Below are 18,720 nucleotides of genomic sequence, written 5' to 3'. Positions count from 1 at the left end.
TCAACCCGGAAAACCCGACAACCCGTCACCCGACGGGTTAAACAAAAACCCGCATGTGTTGTAAAATGACTTAAAAAGAAAGAATATTTTATTTTTTTTAATGAATTGTGAGGCCAAATATGTAAAAACATTTTATTTTTGTTAATGAATTTGGATTTTGTGTTTGGTTTATGAATTGTTTATTGCTATAGAATTTGGTAAAATTTTGCATAAAAATTAAGGCTGAATTGTACAAATATGCTCCTCTAATTTGTTATATAGTATAGAACTATTAAAGTATAAATATTTATTATTTATTAAAATCCGAGGTTCAACCTCCATCGTAATGGTTGAACCTCGAAACCCTTAACCCTTCAGCCTTGAAGGTTCGATGCGCGGGTCGGGTTTAAAAACTATGCTCTAAACCATAGGGAGCAAATCCTTTCTCAAGAGACGAACATTCCACAAGTGGTACCTTACTCTTCTACAATAATCTCTCTGTGTTCACCAATGTGGCTTGTCTTCCAATTCCTTCTTAGCCAATATTTTCTCAGTAAAGTCTACTTGAAATCATTGCAACCAAGATATAGAAAGATTTGTTCTTTTGATAAGAAATGTGAGAAAATATAGAAAGTTAAACTAGACAATATTCAAAAGCCAACTTCAGAAAGCATACCCCTAGCTGCTCCTAGAAAGTAGAAACTAGAAACACACAAGGATAACCACAATAGTAGCTTTTCATAAAGTTCTTCTAAAATTTTTAACAAATATCATTTGTTGCAAAAACAAAGAGATGCACCTCAATTTAGATGAGAGAGCATGCAAAACATGACGTAAAACATGTCTTCGAAGATCCTGTTCTTAAAAATGTCAATCATCGTGAGTGCTCATGAATCCACCAACAAAGCCAGCTCCATTACAATTTCCACACAGAATGTCCTTCTTACCTCTGCACAGAAGAGCATATATCATGATATCATGACCCGTATAAAAAGAAACCAGTAGATCTTCCCCCACTCCTACTGTGCGTTTAAAACCCTCTCAAACTTTATATTTATGGCATAAGGTGTTTGGGTTTTTTTTTTTCTTCTTCATTCTCTCTTTAAGCAGACAAAATGATTGGTACTGAAGATGAGAGAAGATGGATGTTATGGCATATTCTTATGATGCTTATTTAAGTGGTAGCATGCAGTATGAGAATTTTTTTAAAATTTTCCTTCTAATTATCAAAAAAGTCTTCTACAAATCCTGTGCACAAGGTAGGAAATGAGAAATTGGCTTTGATGGTTTTCGTACTCGGCCTATGTGATGTTCCTAAATCCTAACCTTAAATCCAACATGAATGCTAATACATGCATGTAGGTTTGAATGTTACGCAGACGGTGATGAAAAATATCACCGTCAGCATAACATTCAAACCTAAATGGTATGATGTTACACACTTCCACTAGCTCAAAGTTGGACCCAAGAGAAAATAAAAGAAAAAGTCCCAGTTATGTGGGAAGGGCAGTTTAATGTGCAGACCTGCAAAGCCAACACAGTCCACCAGCTTTAAACTGTCCATTGAAGTGGTCGACTGAATTTACTCCATTACCTTTGCACTGAGAACATAGCACAGCACCTGGTGTTTCGGGTTTCATGATAAGAAACTATGAGCTCAAGCGATAATGTGTAGCATTTGACAAAGAAAATAAAATTTCAACCAAGTAGTTTCATCAGCTCACTTTGAAAAGAATTACTTCACTAGACATATTAATGAACCTAACAAACAGTTAATAGGATACAATCACAAACAGAAATACTAAAAGCAAGGACAAAATGACACTGACTCGTGCATAGCCTCACAAGTCACAAACAATGACTTAACATCCAAGTTTAGTTTGAAGAAAAATCTACTTCTAGTAGAATAAGGAACGACTTTCTGGAATCAGAGAACTTGAGGGAAAAAGCAAATTAAGTTTACTCTACAATATAAAATTATTTCAGTTTCGTCGATAGGAAAAAAACTGACTAAAAATGGACGAAGAGAAGAAGAAAAAGAACAACAATACAAATTTTCACTTACCATTTCCATCACAATCTGCGCAAACTATGCTATTTGGCTTGGAAGTTTGATTACTATTTGTAGCCTATCGAAGCCAGATCAAAGCAGGTTTAGTTTCATCCAAAAATGAACTAAGTTAAGCATCAACCGATAATTATGACAAAAATACCTTAACCTCCAAAGTCTGAAACTTTGTAGTTCTAGAGTGCTTAGACAACTCATTTACTTGAAGACTCTTTCTCTCAATTGAAAACCCAGTAACCGTACCTGGCTAAGCATCAAATTTCAGTTCAAAAATAGTTTTGTCAGTAAAACAAAATCTAAATTGGGAATGGAGAATGACGTACCTGGCTTGTTTAGGGGTTGAAAGGAACAAATAGGTGATAAACACAGCGAGTTAGCCATTCGAAGCAAGTTTTTCTACTTTTTCAAGACAATTAGACTCGCAAGTAGATATGGGGTCTGGAGAGAGTGCCCGCTTCGTGTTGATCGTTGGTGATAAAGAGACAAGAGGTAGTAGAACCAGATAAGGCCTTCTATCCCCAAAAAATGTAGACTGAATTTACCAATGTCTTATCGAAAACGGCGTCGTTATCCAATGCTACAGCGGGTTATGGGATAGGCCATGCGGGGGTTTAATGTAAATTCATACTCTCATTTCTAGCTTATGAAGAACACAAAAAACAGAGAAATAGCAGGCATCAGAAGAAGAAATCGAGAATGGCCAGCGCTGCTCTCTTATCGGCCTCTCCTTCTCTTCTCTTTTTGCAAAGTAAGTAACTTTTTCTTATACATGTATTTAGATATCTGTTTATGCGTATATGAATGCGTTTCTGTGCTGAATTTGATACTGGATAAAGAAAATTGGGAAGACTCTTATTAATCCTATTTACACGCAGATAAGCAAGTGGGTAGATGTGTAATGAATTTGAGAAGCTCACTTTATGGAGAACTGATACTCAACCAATGTTCTGTACGAGGGTTTCTAGATAGAAGCCGAGGAGGCCCCTTTGCGACTAACTCTGTTGTAAGCGATACAAACATTTTTCAGCTCTTTGTGATTTCCTGAGATGTTGAATGACTGTTATTAATGTCGCGCAATCACAAGAACTTTGATTGCATTGATTTTATAGCGATACAGAATATGGATGCACATTGACAATGGTTGTATTTAGTTTCTATGTAGTTGGACTTTATGTGTTTATCTTCACATTTGGGCAGTTGGGGCGGAAGATCCAGAAGAGGGAGACTGTGATTCCTGACCCTGATTATCGAATACCAATTGTCTTACTTGGTGAGTAAACAGTATTTAACTTTTGCATGGATTTGGGTCAGATTGGAATTTTGAAAGCAACGCGGCTTACTATGATAAGTTGATAACTATATAATAAGTGACAGTGAGTGAAGACATGAGTTGCTCTTGGGTTATTGCGGTGAATGTTTTCTGATCTTTACGTCATCCGGTTATAGTTGTGGATTAAAAGGAAGTTTATATGATATTAGTGGAAAGGATCATCTGTAACATCATGCATATGATGCATGGTGGTGATAATATGGTCCTTGAAAAATGTGAACACGGTGTTTTTGTATCAAAAAGTGGATAATATGGTGCTTGAGTTTTTTTGAAGCTTTGTTAGAAATATTTGCATACTTAACTTGCATTTAAGAGGCTGAGCAACTGATTCCAACGAATTTTTTTGCCTAGCTCTTAACATCCACAGGGCACATTTGGGGCTGTGTTTGAGTACTTATGCTATCTTGCTGTTTGTTCACAGCCTTGCATGGCATAGCTGATCACCATCTATCTTTGTTAATTACATTAGAATACAAATCTGTTAAAGCAGGTATGACTGGTGGATTGGCTTACACTGATAATCTGTTACCAGCTGCCCCACTTGGTCTCCTTGGATTACTCTTATTGTTCCAGGTAATGGTTTCTTAAAAGTACGCTTTGAGAATATTTCCCCATTTTCATTTATTTGAAGACAACTAATATAAACCTTTAAGTTTAATGGCTCTTTAGTTTTAGCCTGTAAAGCAGTGATTTTAGATGCCTCATCTGTAAGATCATCTCATAATGATAAAGTAGGCAAGGATTTTATTTTTCTTTTATGATTTACATCTTACCTGATTTACTGAGCTGGCTATCATTTCGTTCTTGTCTTGTATATGTTAGTCTGGAACAAGCTAACTATTTGTTTCGTAATTACAGACTACGAGAGTGAGATTTGTCTTTGATGATGAGGCTCTGGTTAGTTCACTTATTCTGGCTGACATTTATACTATTTCTAATAAATTTGAAAGAGAAAGATAACTGCCCTCCCTTCTCCTCACCCCCACCACCCCCCCACAGATCCTGTTTTCATCAGGTCATAAAGTGACATTATACTTTGAATTGCAACATATAGAGTAGACAATCTTTTAGCTGATAAATTAGGTGCTTTAGATAGAGGGAATTTTGGTTTTAAGATTCAGGGAAATGTTTGCTTACATACATGAGTCAGCATGCCATCCAAGGTGTCATGCTGTGTTTGCATTGTCTGCAGAGTTGCTTGCACTTCATATGATAAAAGTATTTGTGATCTTAGGAAGTTAAAGTTGGCAACGAGCTCCAGGAATCGGGTGAAAATGTCTTTGTAGGAGGGAAAAACCGCTGGAAGTAAGTACTCCATACTCCCTTCTGAGTTCAGTATGGGAAGGCAACTCATCAATACATTTCAATACAGGTATTCAACATTTGTTAATTGGGAGCTCTGGTGGCCTAATTTCCCCATTCTAGTGTATTTTAAGGAGATGCAAACAAAGCCTGAAGGACAAGTACACTTCTTCCCAGTAATTTTTGTAAGTATTGCTTTCAAAGAATCAATTTAGATTGTTTTAGGGAACTGAGTAAAAATCTTTTTTTTTTTTTCTGGTTTGTTCCATTGAAGGTTTGAAATTAAGAAATGGATATTGTTCACTGTTTTTTTTTTTTTTAATTGTGTAACCTATGCCATATATTTATTCTATAGAATGGGAAGCAACTTTATGATGTCATGGTGGAGAGAGCCGGCCCTTCAAAGACCAGTGGACCCAAGATGCCCTAAAGGCTTGAGCTTCACGGAAATATTAGTGCCATGAGGTATGAAAGGTTACTAATCTTAGGCCACCAATTTTGTTTATTCAAATGTTTCTATTTGAAGTTTGCAAATGTTTTTGAATGGCAGATGGATTACATCTTCCAATTTGGTTTGCTATCTCTCTGACTTGCATGTGTTAATGTCTCTTGCAGGCCAATGAACATTGTGTATGTCAACACAAGGTAGATGGAGTACATGAATATTTCCTCTGGAGTAGCTAGTGTATGAATCAGACAAACTATGAGATGATGGTTTGTAAATACAGATGTTATATTATACTACTGTATAGCCCTTATTCCTCGCATGTTCAGGTTATTTGTTTAAGAAACTGTGTTCATTCCAGTCAACATGAGAGGCTGTATAATTACTTTGCACATAATGGTGCAAAAGGTGGATTATTTTTTGGACAATGCTAGAGACCCCCAAAAGTCCCTCAAATTTAGACATTAAAATAGCCATTGATTAAAAATACACATATATGACACACTTCACATCTAACACTCCATATTAACTGGAAGGCTTTTGGGATCATTTTTTAAGGGTGTCAAGCATTTATTCTTTTTTTTTTCCTTGTTTTTCCAGTCTAGATGCAAACTGGATTTGTAGGGGCATTGGATTTGAATCTTTCAATCAAAAGAATACAACGGACTGCACTTTCATGCATGAAAAGATGCAAGAAAGTTCGACTGAAAATGCTTTTGAAAAAATGTTCTTACATATCAAACTCAGGGAACAAAGTTTGACACGAGTAAGGTAATATAATCAAACAGATAAATGACTACAAAGCATGCAAACCAACCGCAGAGCGCAGAGTACAATGTTCTGGCTCAAAATGGAACCCCAAGTCTCCATCCCACACGATCACTTAAATCAATTAAATTCATCAGCTACGAAACAAGAATGTCAACCTCTAGTGCACTCTATTGGTAAGCAGGAAGCAACTGAATTGCAGGGCATTTCATTCTATTAACAATTTTTGAACCGTTCTTTGTTATATGAGAAGTTAAGCAATCAATGTCAGTAAGAACCACCAGCTTGCATTTCATTGCCCAAAAGAAGGCTCCACATTGCAGATAGTTTCTGATTACCACGATGAATTTGGCATGCCTCACCAGTCCTTGGTGCAATGGGCATCTGTACCACGTTGGGTGCAATGGTTGTAGCCAACGCTACGGAGGAATTCCCGAATTTCTTTGGTGCTGCTGTTGCTGGCGCCCAACAATCGCTCATCCTCCTCATAGATTATGTATGGGGCTTCACTTTTTTTCCTTGATAGTAACTTTTTGGCTCCCTTCAATACATGGTATTCCCACCCTTGAACATCTATTTTAAGCAGAAGCACAGGCTCTGATTCAGGAACTACATCATCTAGAGGGATGGTCCTTACTTGAACTGCTACTTCTTCATTGGATTTGAACGCCAATTTTGCACCAGTGGCTGAACCAGCACTATTGTCAAGTCGACCCACCAACTGTTGAAGAGAAATCATGAATCAGAAATTCACAAAGGATTAGGTACCCTTTTGATAAATGAGGAGGAGGAAGACATGTTTCATAACTTTGTTAGTAGGAACAAAAAATAGGCCATTTAAGTTCATGAATTATCTCCAAGTATGGGTTTTAAGGGTGGAAAACTATAATCTAACTCTAACTCTAACTATGAAGGTTGCAGATGATAGTTATATGGGGAAAATTCAAATGCCATATAGCTTTTCTGGAACGCAAAAGAAATTTATTCAGAGGCGTAACCAAGGAGAAGCAACTAGAGGGAGATTTCACATGGCACATAGATGAACGTGAAAATCAGAGCTGACCTAAAAGAAACTCTCAACACAGAAGTTACTCCATGCATCCACAAGAACCTCAACACAGAGCAACTAAAATGCAGACTTAAACAGGCCACCTATCATGTTATCATATAGTTGCGTAGCTTCAAACTGAGAATAAACATGAGTTTTTTTCTAGATCAAGAAAACCACAGAGAACAGCAAGGCACAATTTGATCCTGAAGCATTCACTGTTCAGCATATTAAATGATACTGAGTGTAAACTTCAAAGAAAAAAATCGGCCCTTAAATGCCAGATTGTTCGGACTTCATAATGGTTTTACTGACTCGTGCCGGCTTTGTTCTTGGACCACTAATAACTTCAACATTACCTCCGCCAGACAAAACACCATGTTTCCAACAAATGACTACTTACCCAGCAAAAGAAACAAGTTAATTGGATCCATTATGAATTCTTGTATATCTTACACTAACAATTTAAAGCTCCTAATTAAACTTTATCACTACTAAGTTAATTGCAGAAAAAGAATAGCAACATCTAAGCCAATCTGCACCATCTGTTATCATTGGTTGTCAATTGGTCATACTTCCTAAGTTCAAACTGGCATAGATATCAATTATCTCACCATACAGAAACCAAAAATTCAGTCTATTCATCACTGCAGAATAGTCGGTTACCTGCTTAAATCCCAAAAGCACATCCTTTATCACATGTAATTATCTATCAATGCAAAATGAAGAACCTAAAACCATCACTACTCAACAATCAAAATTGCTGGAAAAAAAAATGTTCAGACAACATCATTTTTACCTTATAAAAAGTAATATTCCCGGTCTGATCAGAAGCGGCGGCCTCAAACACAGTAACTTATTCGGCAACCCTATTGAACCAAATCCCATCACAAATCCGCTGCAGATTCTCGAAAGCTGGATCGAATGCCAAAACCCTGAACCCCATTGCGGCTGCGGCAAAGCTCGCCATCCCCACATTAGCTCCAACGTCAACCACAAAGCCACCATCAACACTCCCACCCTTCTGACCCCGCATCTTCTCCAGAACCTCCTGAATTGTAATGGAAATGTCTGACTTTCGAAAGAGCTTTCCTTTGAGGAGGCGCACGATGTTCTTGTGGGGCTGGTCGGGTAAATTTCCAAAGTCGGCGAGGGAGTAGAGGAAAGGGTACCGGACGTTCTCAACGATATTGGCGATGACGGGGTGAGATTGAGGGCAGTTTTGGCAGTTGAACGGAGGTATTGGGAAGCCATTGGGAGTCAGAGAGAGGTGGGCGGTTGTGTTTGGGGTGGTGGTCTTGGAGGTGAGGAAGAGGAAGGTTAATAGGAGGGAGAGAGAGGTGAAGAGGACAATGGTTAGGGCCTTGAACCACGAGAGGTTTGATTGTTTGTAGTTGTTGATTCTTTTCCAGGCCTTTGCCATGGAAATAGAAGCATATGATTTCCCGGGAAAGTACCAATTTTTCCAGGAAAATGAAGGATTTGGATCTCAATAGAGAGAGGGAGAGTTTCACTTCACTTCCGAAGTTTAGAAGCATACTGGGATGGTATCCAGTGAGGAATGAAGCGGTGGCATCTGCTGCTTTGACTAACAGTACATCCCAATATCTTTGCGACACATGTAGCCCTTGCTCAAGTTGATTTTCTTTAAATATAAAATATAAAAAGAGTGGAAAAGCACAAGTCTCAACTCTCAACGTCTTCAATGTGGCAGTTCAGTAGAACATTTGTTGGGGAGAAGGCGAATAATGATCACTTTCTAGCTTATTAATATACATTTCAATAGATTTAACGTTACATTTAACAGGTTACATGTTTGTATAAGCTCTTTATTGTCCTACTTTTCAGTTTCCTAAAGACATTCTTCAGTTCATCAAACGCGATGGTAAGACCCAAAACACAAAAAACGCCATCGCCATCGCCATCGCCATCGCCATCGCCATGGTAAGAACTCAATCACAATTATGCTCTTCAATTGAACTTTTCACACTTCATAGACTGACTGCTACTAATGCACTACTGATTCTTCATCGCAGGATAAGTTTGTTTTTCTACGTATTTTTGTATTGGTTTCTACAACAATCTTCTCATTTGCCAAACCAAATCGAAGCCAGTTCAATGTCCTGGACTATGGAGCTCTTCCTGGCACCACTGAAGATAGTTCACATGTAGTAGTTTTTCTTTACTTTCTTCTATAATTAGTTAAAGTAACACTAGTTGGAACTGTTTCTCACATCAATTTGGTTTGGCCTCTTTGACAGGCATTCCTAAGGGCATGGAATGATTTCTGTAATACCACCACCGAAGATCCTGTATTGACTGTTCCACCTGGCAAGACCTTCTTGTTAAATCCAGTTGTCTTTAACGGTCCATGCAAGCCTAAGCACCTCACACTTCGAGTGCGAAAATATATTCACTGTTTTCTAAAATTATAGTATTTGCATAGCATCATTAGTTTTGATTGGTCGATCCACAGATACTAGGAGTAATTGCAGCACCGAGCTCACCAAAAACATGGAGCAGGTTTGATCCAGGGAGATGGCTGACATTTAGAGGGGTGACCGGCCTTAGCATAGCCGGTTGTGGTGGATTTGATGGCCGGGGAGAGGGTTGGTGGGATCAATCATGTAGAGATCACCAAGGCCTGGTAATATAAAATCTAGCAAAAGCTACTCATCATGTCCATAAAAACTTAACATGATTCTGGTTCTCATGTTTCTCCATATTTTCCAGAAAGGCTGCACTTCATTGGCACCAACTGTAAGTACTCCTTCATTCACTTTATAGTGTACTTTTTAATTGATCATAACTTCCCAAGAGAAACTGATTCATACATACATTGAACCACAGGCATTGAGTTTCCAACTATGCAATAACATTACTCTCAGTAATGTTCACTTCATCAACAGCCCACAAGTGCATGTCCTAATATACGGCTCATCCGGAATTGACATTGACAGTATCTTGATCGACTCTCCTGGAAACAGCCCTAACACTGATGGCATCCACATCCAAGCAGCTCAAAACATTTCCATCACAAACTCCATTATAGGCTCCGGTAACATTTACTCTTGTCAATGTATGTATATCCTAAGTTCTAATTCAAGAAATCACTTGACTTGAACATAAAACAGGTGATGACTGTGTTTCAATTGGTGACTACACTTCCAACATTAGGATCTCAGACGTAGAATGCGGACCTGGCCATGGAATAAGGCAAGTAATGCGGCATTCAGTAGACTTTGTTAGGTCAATGAAACCTGAAACAACAAACACAATATCTGAGAAACTTGTTTCAATATTGATAACATGATTCTCTATCCGCTATATTTGATAACAGTATTGGAAGCTTGGGGAAGGATGGCAATGTAGTGCAGGTAGAGAACATTCATGTGACAAATGTAAGTTTCACCAACACTACCAATGGAGCTAGGATAAAAACTTGGCAGGTATGTGATCACAACCACATCTATTCATATATTATGCATTGTGTATGAGAATTATATCAGCGATGCTATGCTTCAAGGCTGGGAGGGGCTACGTTCGAGACATCTCATATAAGAACTGCAAATTCGACTCAGTGAATTACCCGATAATAATTGATCAAAATTACTGTCTCAAAGGGGATGCTTGCAAGGAAATGGTAACACTATATACCTCTTTTCTTCAGTTTGACTTATGTTGGATACTCTATATATGAATCTAACAAAGATTTTTCTTTCTTGGCAAAAGAAAACTGGAGTGCATATAAGCAATGTTACCTTTGATAATTTCTCTGGAACATCGACAACGGATGTGGCAATCAGTCTCAATTGCAGCTGGGCTGTAGGTTGCACTGGAATCATTTTACAGTCCATAAAGCTGACATCTGCCATGACTGGAAAGAGAGTCACTTCCTCTTGCACAAATGCCCACGGGAATGCTATTGGAATGGTTGAGCCACCATCCTGTCTTAGTTGATCTAACTCAACTGTAGTTACTTATATAATCCAGAACATACGTTAGTCCAGATTGTATTTCAAAAGATTCATACTAGAAAATTCCTACATTATTCTTCCATAAGTAAAACTCAAAAATTTCTCAAATTAAATTTCACACTGGATAATGAATTTTTACTGCTGAAGTCATCTCATACGGCCAGCTTTAGTATTGTCGTTTGTTCAAGTGAAGTTACATTACAAGTCTCTTGAACACCTTCAGATTGTAGCATACTTATCCTGAGAAGACAAGCAACATTAATCATAACAAGTAAATAACTGAAAACTGAGCAAACCATGAACAATTGATCACTTAAAGAAACAGCTAAAGAGAGCAGCACCACATATGAGTTCCTGGGTAACAAATACATCCTTCCAAATTGGTGAATTTTATGTTTAAGATATTTTGGCTAGAGATATTGTATAGAACTGCAAAAGTTCCTCCAAATTAACAAGTTTGGAAAAGGAATCCAGCATCTTGTATATTTCTGGTGCTTGTGGATGGTAAAAATCACCTGCGAGGAACTCTTCTACAGCACCATTCACTTCTATAACACTGCAGCCAGGTTTCTTCTTCATTCCAACCTCTGATATCAATTTTCTGACTCTCTTTGCCTCTGTATCCCAGCCTGCTTCTCTATATATATTGTAAGAGAGCAGATGAGTACCATAATCAGCTATTCCCATATCAGCTAGTTTTTTCCAAACTCTGTTTCCAAACTCAACATTCCCGTAAATTCTACATGCCCCCAGAAGTGCTCCCCATACGTTTGCATCTCCTCCTTCAAATCCTCCTATCTTCTCCTCTATAAACTTTTCAGCTTCCTCTACCAAACCTGCTCTAGCCAGAAGATCAACAACACATGCATAGTGCTCCAATTTAGGTTCAACTCCATACACCGAACCCATTTCTTCAAATAACTTGACGCCCTCTTTGACCATCCTTGCATGTGTGCATGCAGTGAGTAGAGCAACAAATGTGGTTTCTGTAGGTTGAGTACCACTTGCAATCATTTGATTGAACAATTCAAGCGATTTTCTTGCATCACCATTCATTGCAACACCAGATATCATGGCATTCCAGGCCCCAGCATCCTTGTCATAAATACCATCAAAAACGGAGCAGGCTGAATCCACATAACCACATTTTGAGTACATATCAACCAGTGCAGTAGCCAAGATTGGGTTTGAGACGAGTCTATAGCACTTAGCATAGGAATGAACCCACCATCCTTGTGTGACAGTGCCGAGATGAGCGCAGGCAGTGAGAACACTGACAAGCGCAGACTCATTAGGCCTTGTGCCAACTTCTTGCATTCGCCTAAACAAACAAAGCACCTCATTGAAGTTGCTATCCCGAGAATATGCAGCCATCATAGCACTCCAGGATATTGTGTTCCTCTCAGGCATTTTCTCAAACAATTTCCGTGCACTCTCAACATTCCCCACTTTTCCATACCCATCAACCATCGCTGTCCACACCACCACATCCCTCTCGAAACTACTATCAAACAGCTTCCGTGCAGTTTCAATCTCATGAACGGAAGAGTATAGCTCAATCAACGCACTAAGAACAAAAGGGTCGCAACCAAATCCAAATTTAACAGCATGGCCATGCACTACATGACCGATACTGTTCTTTACACACGAAGCACTAGAAACAAGAATCTTACAAGCTTTAATCAATGGTGGAAACGTATAATTATTAGCTTCAAATCCACAATTCAACATGTCTAAATAACAAAACACGGCATCTGTCGGCAGATTCATTTGCATATAACCTCTGACCATGGAATTGTATATGAATGTATTGCGGTGACAAAGTCGACCGAAAACCCACCGAGCGTAGGAGAAGAAAGAAGCATTGTTAGACGTTGCAGCTGCATTAAGGAGCGGGGCAATCGCAAACAGGTTTCTGGGTTGGTTGGTTTCAAGGAGATGGGCGTGAAGCTGCTTGAGTTGGTGTACAGTTTTGCAGTTCTTTGAAAGGAGAGTGATTTCTTTGGAGGTCGCAACGGTTCTTTGGATCATTTGAAAACATGGCGGCTTTTTTAACGGTCCCATTAAGCTTTGATCCAAAGCGAGCATTACTGCTACAGAATCACAAGCCCAAACCTCAAAATTCCTACATTGAGATTTGAGAATGTGGAGAATGACTTGTACTATAGACAAAGGGTTGATCTGCAATTCTAATAATCAATCTTCTCTCCAATGCCATGACCTAAAAACAGTCCGACAAAAGAAGAGGATATGTTCTCCACCCCATCTGAAATGTCTTCGAGTGGCAGAATCTTACAACTGTGGAGGAGTTCACATATTCTTGAAAGGAACTCTTCATACATATTCACATGATCAATCACAAAAAATCTTTGAACTTTGATTCTTTTGTACACAACTTTCATAATATGCGTTGCTTTCAAAATGGGAGCTCAACACCTCGAAAAAAAACTCAAGGCCAATAACTAGAGTAATATGCTCAGGGGAAAAAAACCTATATTCACTCCAACCAAAAAAGTACTGAATCGTATCAAAGTTTCAAACAAGCTTTAACTTGAAAATTATAGCATACTTCGTCCAACGCTTGTCAAGTATTGTTCCAATAGTACATAAGAGGAAAATATTAATAGCAGTCAACAATTCATGTTCTCTTCTTGAGCACAACTTCGTCAGTCAAAGCCTCTCCAAAGGAGCAACAATCACAATCCAAGAGGCCCGTCACACCGATCACCAATACACAAGTCTAGATCAAGAGTCTCTCAATGGCTTCCTGCAAATGCCATAGGAATGGGGGAAAAAGCTTAGACATGCAATCTATAATAAAGGTATCTAATGAGTAATGCCTATAAAGGAACTTTCCATAATAAATTACCTTGAGCTGTTGTATTTGGGGTTTCAATTGGCTACCCTCATTAGAGGTCACAGAACAGGCAATAACAGGTCTTGTGACGCCGCATGCACGGCCAAGTGCTTGCTTTGAAGGAACAAATACATAGGGTACATTCTGCCAAATACAAAACAAAAAATCTAGTTTTATAGCTGATACTAGTACATTAGAAAACAATTGAAAAAAATATGCAGAGGCGAGAAAAACCCAACACTCAACCATAAGAAAATATCATTTTGGATTTTGGTAGTAGAAAATCATGGATATGGATGTAAACAGGCAGAGCTGCTTATGAGCAGCTTGCAATGGCCTCTATATGGGCTCGGCTTGGGCTCCGTTTGCTTATAAACAAGCCAAGCTAGGGGGTAGCATAGAACTTATTTACTATGGAGGTTCAGTGGTTCACAAATCACGAGCAGCCCTAAAAGGCCTGAGGAATGAGCCAAGCAAGGGCTTGGGGAAGCCTGACCCAACTTGGCTAATCCACTGATTGTTGCTTGTTTCGACTAGGGAAAAGGGATCCAAACAAGTCACTCACATCCAACAGGCATAATTAGGGTTGCAAGGAGTAATCTCAAAACAATTGGCTCATTATCTTGCTATCTAACTCACATTGATTTGGATCCAGCATTCAGTGACTCATATATAAAGGTTGTGAAAATCAAGTTAGGACAGTGGATAGATATATAGGTTGTGAAAATTCAACCTAGAATTGTTGACGATAGCAAAAACTAGATGAAGAACAACGACAAACCAAATGTTTAACAGAATAAATGAAGTGCATTATGAAAGAAAAAGGCGAGTTATAGTAAACTGAAAAAATATATGAAACTAACACAATATTCCATCAATACAAAGCTTTGAACTTTAAATAATCCCAATACTTTTCATGAAAAATATCAATTACCTTATCCTCGGCGAGTAAGGGAAGATGGAGAAGAATCTCAAGTGGCTCAGTATCGGCAGCCATTACCACAAACTCAGAGATACCCCTGTTCAGGGTTTTAGTGGCTATAAACCCAATCATCAACAAAAAAAAAAAAAAGCCACATAAATTAGACTGACAACGCCCCAACGTAACAGAGGAATTAACTACACAAGTAGACGTATATGCAGCTGAATATCCATACCTTCATTAGCGCCCTTTTTGAGCTGCTTGTAGTTAGCGGCTTGTTGAACAAGATCCAAAATTGTTATGGAGAGCTGCGCATCAGCAAGAGGATACGCCTTAGGGTTCACTACTTCTGTCTGCTAAACAGAACCATAAACATCAATACAATCGATTAATGGATTCAATAACAATAAATTTCAACAGAGAGTGTGAGAGGATAAGAGAATTGGGTACCATTGTTGTTGATCTCAAACGAAGAGAGTAGACGAAAGAGGGAAAGGGGAGGCTAGGGTTTTTAACCCACCAATCTCAGGGTTTAAGAGGAACAAGAGACCAGGTCGACTTTTTCAAACTGCGTCGTTTGGCATACTACGAGGGCCCACCGGGTTACACGTATCTCAATATCATTCGAAGCGACACGAACCGAGATACACTTGAATTCATCCGAATCTTGAAAGATACAAACTCTTTTCTTTTTCTTTTTTAAATCGGGAGAGAGAAGATTCCAACCCCGATCATCAAAATGATATAGACACCATCCTTATCACTCAATTAGCGGTTCAAGTGTTTGAAAGATATAAGTTAGACAAGCTCAATCACAACATACAGTTTTTCAAGATCAAATTCAAAAGTATACATACATCTTTTCGATTATTGGAATGAATAATTTGATATTAGGTGATTGATTACACGCAGAGTCTCTGTTAATTAGTATAAAATTGGGTTCAAGTGCCTTGCGTTTTTCCTTGGTCCAAAAATAGGACTAGGTGAAGTTTACTGCCGTTTGTCCTTCCCCCCCCCCCCCCCCCCCCCCCCCGGCGGCTAGGAAGTCCCTTTCAAGCTGTGATTTAACTTGAAATATTAGTAAGCATGAGCATCCAAGGACAAATGTGATTTTCTCTTCTCCATGGGACCATCACACCACACGCGACCCACATATCATAAATAAATCATATAATCCCTCAAGTAACATGATCAAGACCAACAAAATTTGCCTAGATAGAACAAGTAATCAACCAGCAAGAAAAACAATTATACCATCCATCTTCCAATTGAAAGCGCGTTGGGGGAGGGCGAGGAGAGCCCCTCCCATTTCCCATTTCTAACATCCAACAAGGAACAATCATACCATTTGGCCCATCCCATCTCAGAAACACCCTCAAACAAGTGCAGGAGAGCCTTTCCGATTAACTCTCCTTCCTCTCATTCACCTGTACACGCCTCAATTTATCTGTACATGACAAAAGCTTTACTCATCCTACAGACCATCTCATAGAAAGTTAGCAACAATGTCACTCAGCGACAAGACCACCAGCGAAAGACAAATGTAAATACCTCGATCGAGGCACTACTGAATCTGAAAACACTATCAGTTTATACATAATAGCAGAAGACGTCATGGCCATACTCACATGAACAACAATTGACACAAGTATAAATTCGTACTGAATCTGAAAACAATATCAGTTTATACATAATAGCAGAGGACGTCATGGCCATACTCACATGAACAACAATTGACACAAGTATAAATTCTGTAGCTACCGTTAGATGCATTCCCACTCATGCATATGGCATCAGATATTTAACACAGTTATATAAATAATCCTGCAAAAATTCTCAGTGCACCTATAACACACCAAGTTTCTAGAACAAAATTAAATGCTAAATGGATGAAGGTAAAAAGAAAATCCATGATATATCAAGGAACCATTAACTATCATCCTTCATCCCTTGGTGCAATTGTATATCCTTCACGTGCTCTCCCAAAAGATCATATATCGCACACGCACTATGCAAAAGTTGAAAAAAAAAAAGAGTCTGAACACAAGCTTCTAAGCATTCAACAAGATGAAGTGTGATTACACACAGAAAATTACCTGCTGACTACACAGGCAATTTAAAAACCACAGCAATCTCTTTCCCTGGTACACAAATAATGCATATGCAGAATCCAGAATGTAATATGAAATGAACTTAAGCATTCAGAAGGACGTGTGCAACAAATATAGACATAAACCCCATCAGCATATCAATTGTATCAATTGTATTTTGTAAATGACTTACTGAAAACAAAGCAGAAAATGTCTAGGGTATCTAAAACCAAAATACATAGCTCTTCCATGTCAAATGCAAATATATATCCTATCATAGGTCTAAGAACAAAATGGTATACTAGACTTATTAGGCTGACCCAATCAAGAGAAGACCAAAATTTTACATCTCATCTTCAATATTCGTAAGACATATAAAGTAACATCGAATATAAAAAATCATAAATGTAAATTCCACCTCAACCGCAGTCTTCAAGCACCAGCTGACTGAAATTGCTGCAACATGTTACAATGAGGAGTCTCCTTTATGAATCCCCACTGCTGCCTCTGCATCTCGTACCTACAGTTCTGTGCCAAAGCAGAAACATAATCCCTCTCCACTCTTCTCTCAAGTTTCGCACGTTCTGCAGTCCCAAGAGGGTAATCCTGCTCGAACTTAGTCGACTTAACATAGAAATTAACTGCCCGCTCCGTGGTGACCTTGTACTCGTATGGATACACCCTTGAGAGAGAGTAGATAGGTTCCGAGGATGGCAAAAAGTTCAGCAACAAAATCAGTATCACCGGCAGCAACTGAATAAGAGCGCGCATATTGAAACCACCGGATCCCTGATCGCCAGTCCTATGCCCCATACCTCCCCCGAAGTTGAAGGTCCTGAACTGAGCTGTTGCAGGAGCCATTCCACCGAAGAAGTTCCTAAATATCTCATCAGCATCAAAGTCAGTGTCGTAAAATCCGTTGTAACCCTGCCCGGCGTGCCTAGTTGTGCGTCTCTGAAAAACAGGCTCTTCAGATCCAGTTACATCGTATTTCCTTCTGTTTTCCTCATTGCTGAGGCATTGAAACGCCTTTGACACCAACTTAAATGCCTCATCGGATCCGGGAGCTTGATTTTTATCGGGATGAACCTTGAGGGATAGTTTCCTATAGGCTTTTCGAACATCCTCAACAGAGCAAGTCCTCTCGAGCCCTAAGATCTCGTAGTAATCCTTCTTTTTCTTAATCTGCCTCACAATTGCGATCTGCTCCTCAGTGTACACTGCCGAGGACGAAGAAGAGGAAGCTGATGTGGCATTCGAAGTTCCACGATATCGAACAGATGGCTGATCGGAAGGTTTGGTCGAAGTATCGACTTTGGGTCCAGCAGAATTTGCGGATTCGGCATCAGACGACTGATTCTCGACCTTTGATAGAAGATCGTCGATGGGGAGACTGGGATCGAGCCGGCGAGCTTTGTTGAGAAACTTCACCGCTCGAGCTCGATCACCGGAATCGATGGCTTCCTTACCGATCTTCAAGCACTTGAGAGCGTCATCTTTATTTCCCTCCATGCCTGCAGAATTCCCAATATGTTAAGGAAAAACAAAAACCCTAGAGAGAAATTCTAGGGAATCAAGGCAACTGCGGAGGATAAGAGTGATCGATTTATGAAATCGAATTCATATATGTCTGAATCTCGGAACTGATTCCCCAATAGGAAAGGGAATTGGAAAGAAGAAGAATTTGATTGCGAGTCAATTTAGTATTGCCTCATCTGGAGATTAGGTTTTGATTCCCCCTCCAATATAAGCAAGCGATTAGGAGTTACAAGACAAGAGAGACCGAGATATCTGAATGGGCTTGGGCTGCCTGAAAATCTTGGGCCAGTATTAGCTTTTGTCGAAGACGGTTTCACAGCCTCTTTTCTTTAGTTTCTGCCTGTTGAGTGGCAGTGCAGTCAGAGCGAGTATTAGCATCATCGAAGAAGGGCAAT

General features: G+C 39.1%; 6 protein-coding genes and 1 pseudogene across 9 annotated transcripts; 2 read left to right on the top strand and 5 right to left on the bottom strand.

The window, feature by feature from the left end:
* Window positions 1-566: 566 nt before the first annotated feature.
* LOC120005220 (protein BUNDLE SHEATH DEFECTIVE 2, chloroplastic) lies at window positions 567-2,541 on the bottom strand. Its single transcript, XM_038854733.1, has 5 exons — window positions 2,371-2,541; window positions 2,193-2,290; window positions 2,045-2,108; window positions 1,504-1,600; window positions 567-928 (listed from the first exon to the last, which is right to left on the bottom strand). The coding sequence occupies exons 1-5, from the start codon at window positions 2,426-2,428 to the stop codon at window positions 850-852; spliced, it is 396 nt and encodes a 131-aa protein (XP_038710661.1). The 5' UTR covers window positions 2,429-2,541; the 3' UTR covers window positions 567-849.
* Window positions 2,542-2,637: 96 nt separating this feature from the next.
* LOC120005218 lies at window positions 2,638-5,552 on the top strand. Of its 2 annotated transcripts, none has more exons than XM_038854732.1 (9): window positions 2,638-2,795; window positions 2,923-3,050; window positions 3,245-3,317; window positions 3,868-3,950; window positions 4,236-4,274; window positions 4,612-4,682; window positions 4,750-4,864; window positions 5,035-5,144; window positions 5,295-5,552. In XM_038854732.1, exons 1-8 carry the CDS (start codon window positions 2,744-2,746, stop codon window positions 5,107-5,109), a joined length of 636 nt encoding a protein of 211 aa, XP_038710660.1. In that variant the 5' UTR covers window positions 2,638-2,743; the 3' UTR covers window positions 5,110-5,144; window positions 5,295-5,552. The 2 variants fall into 2 exon arrangements, with proteins under 2 accessions (XP_038710660.1, XP_038710659.1); XM_038854731.1 differs by having other exon boundaries at window positions 3,847-3,950.
* Window positions 5,553-5,854: 302 nt separating this feature from the next.
* On the bottom strand, window positions 5,855-8,584 carry LOC120005214 (annotated as a pseudogene).
* On the top strand, window positions 8,414-10,930 carry LOC120005396 (polygalacturonase-like). The gene is made up of 11 exons (XM_038855016.1): window positions 8,414-8,534; window positions 8,766-8,884; window positions 8,977-9,108; window positions 9,202-9,339; window positions 9,417-9,587; window positions 9,674-9,700; window positions 9,791-9,998; window positions 10,075-10,156; window positions 10,281-10,389; window positions 10,467-10,583; window positions 10,673-10,930. Exons 1-11 carry the CDS (start codon window positions 8,414-8,416, stop codon window positions 10,898-10,900), a joined length of 1,452 nt encoding a protein of 483 aa, XP_038710944.1. The 3' UTR covers window positions 10,901-10,930.
* A 13-nt stretch (window positions 10,931-10,943) lies between these two features.
* On the bottom strand, window positions 10,944-13,217 carry LOC120005212 (pentatricopeptide repeat-containing protein At5g48910-like). 2 transcript variants are annotated; one of them, XM_038854724.1, is made up of 2 exons: window positions 11,433-13,217; window positions 10,944-11,157 (listed from the first exon to the last, which is right to left on the bottom strand). In XM_038854724.1, the coding sequence occupies exons 1-2, from the start codon at window positions 13,003-13,005 to the stop codon at window positions 11,153-11,155; spliced, it is 1,578 nt and encodes a 525-aa protein (XP_038710652.1). In that variant the 5' UTR covers window positions 13,006-13,217; the 3' UTR covers window positions 10,944-11,152. The 2 variants fall into 2 exon arrangements, with proteins under 2 accessions (XP_038710652.1, XP_038710651.1); XM_038854723.1 differs by having other exon boundaries at window positions 10,947-11,157; window positions 11,291-13,217.
* A 173-nt stretch (window positions 13,218-13,390) lies between these two features.
* Window positions 13,391-15,297, bottom strand: LOC120005216 (NHP2-like protein 1). Of its 2 annotated transcripts, none has more exons than XM_038854729.1 (5): window positions 15,147-15,297; window positions 14,932-15,049; window positions 14,709-14,812; window positions 13,787-13,918; window positions 13,391-13,684 (listed from the first exon to the last, which is right to left on the bottom strand). In XM_038854729.1, the coding sequence occupies exons 1-5, from the start codon at window positions 15,147-15,149 to the stop codon at window positions 13,658-13,660; spliced, it is 384 nt and encodes a 127-aa protein (XP_038710657.1). In that variant the 5' UTR covers window positions 15,150-15,297; the 3' UTR covers window positions 13,391-13,657. The 2 variants fall into 2 exon arrangements, with proteins under 2 accessions (XP_038710657.1, XP_038710656.1); XM_038854728.1 differs by having other exon boundaries at window positions 14,932-15,052; window positions 15,147-15,270.
* Window positions 15,298-15,890: 593 nt separating this feature from the next.
* Window positions 15,891-18,556, bottom strand: LOC120005213 (chaperone protein dnaJ 49-like). Its single transcript, XM_038854725.1, has 2 exons — window positions 17,205-18,556; window positions 15,891-16,143 (listed from the first exon to the last, which is right to left on the bottom strand). Exon 1 carries the CDS (start codon window positions 18,296-18,298, stop codon window positions 17,219-17,221), a length of 1,080 nt encoding a protein of 359 aa, XP_038710653.1. The 5' UTR covers window positions 18,299-18,556; the 3' UTR covers window positions 15,891-16,143; window positions 17,205-17,218.
* Between the last annotated feature and the right edge of the window lie 164 nt (window positions 18,557-18,720).

This window comes from Tripterygium wilfordii, chromosome 9, assembly GCF_013401445.1.
Source record: "Tripterygium wilfordii isolate XIE 37 chromosome 9, ASM1340144v1, whole genome shotgun sequence".
Taxonomy (NCBI): Eukaryota; Viridiplantae; Streptophyta; class Magnoliopsida; order Celastrales; family Celastraceae; genus Tripterygium; species Tripterygium wilfordii.
Note: the sequence above shows the minus strand (reverse complement) of the source record. Positions and strands in the feature narration are given on the sequence as shown.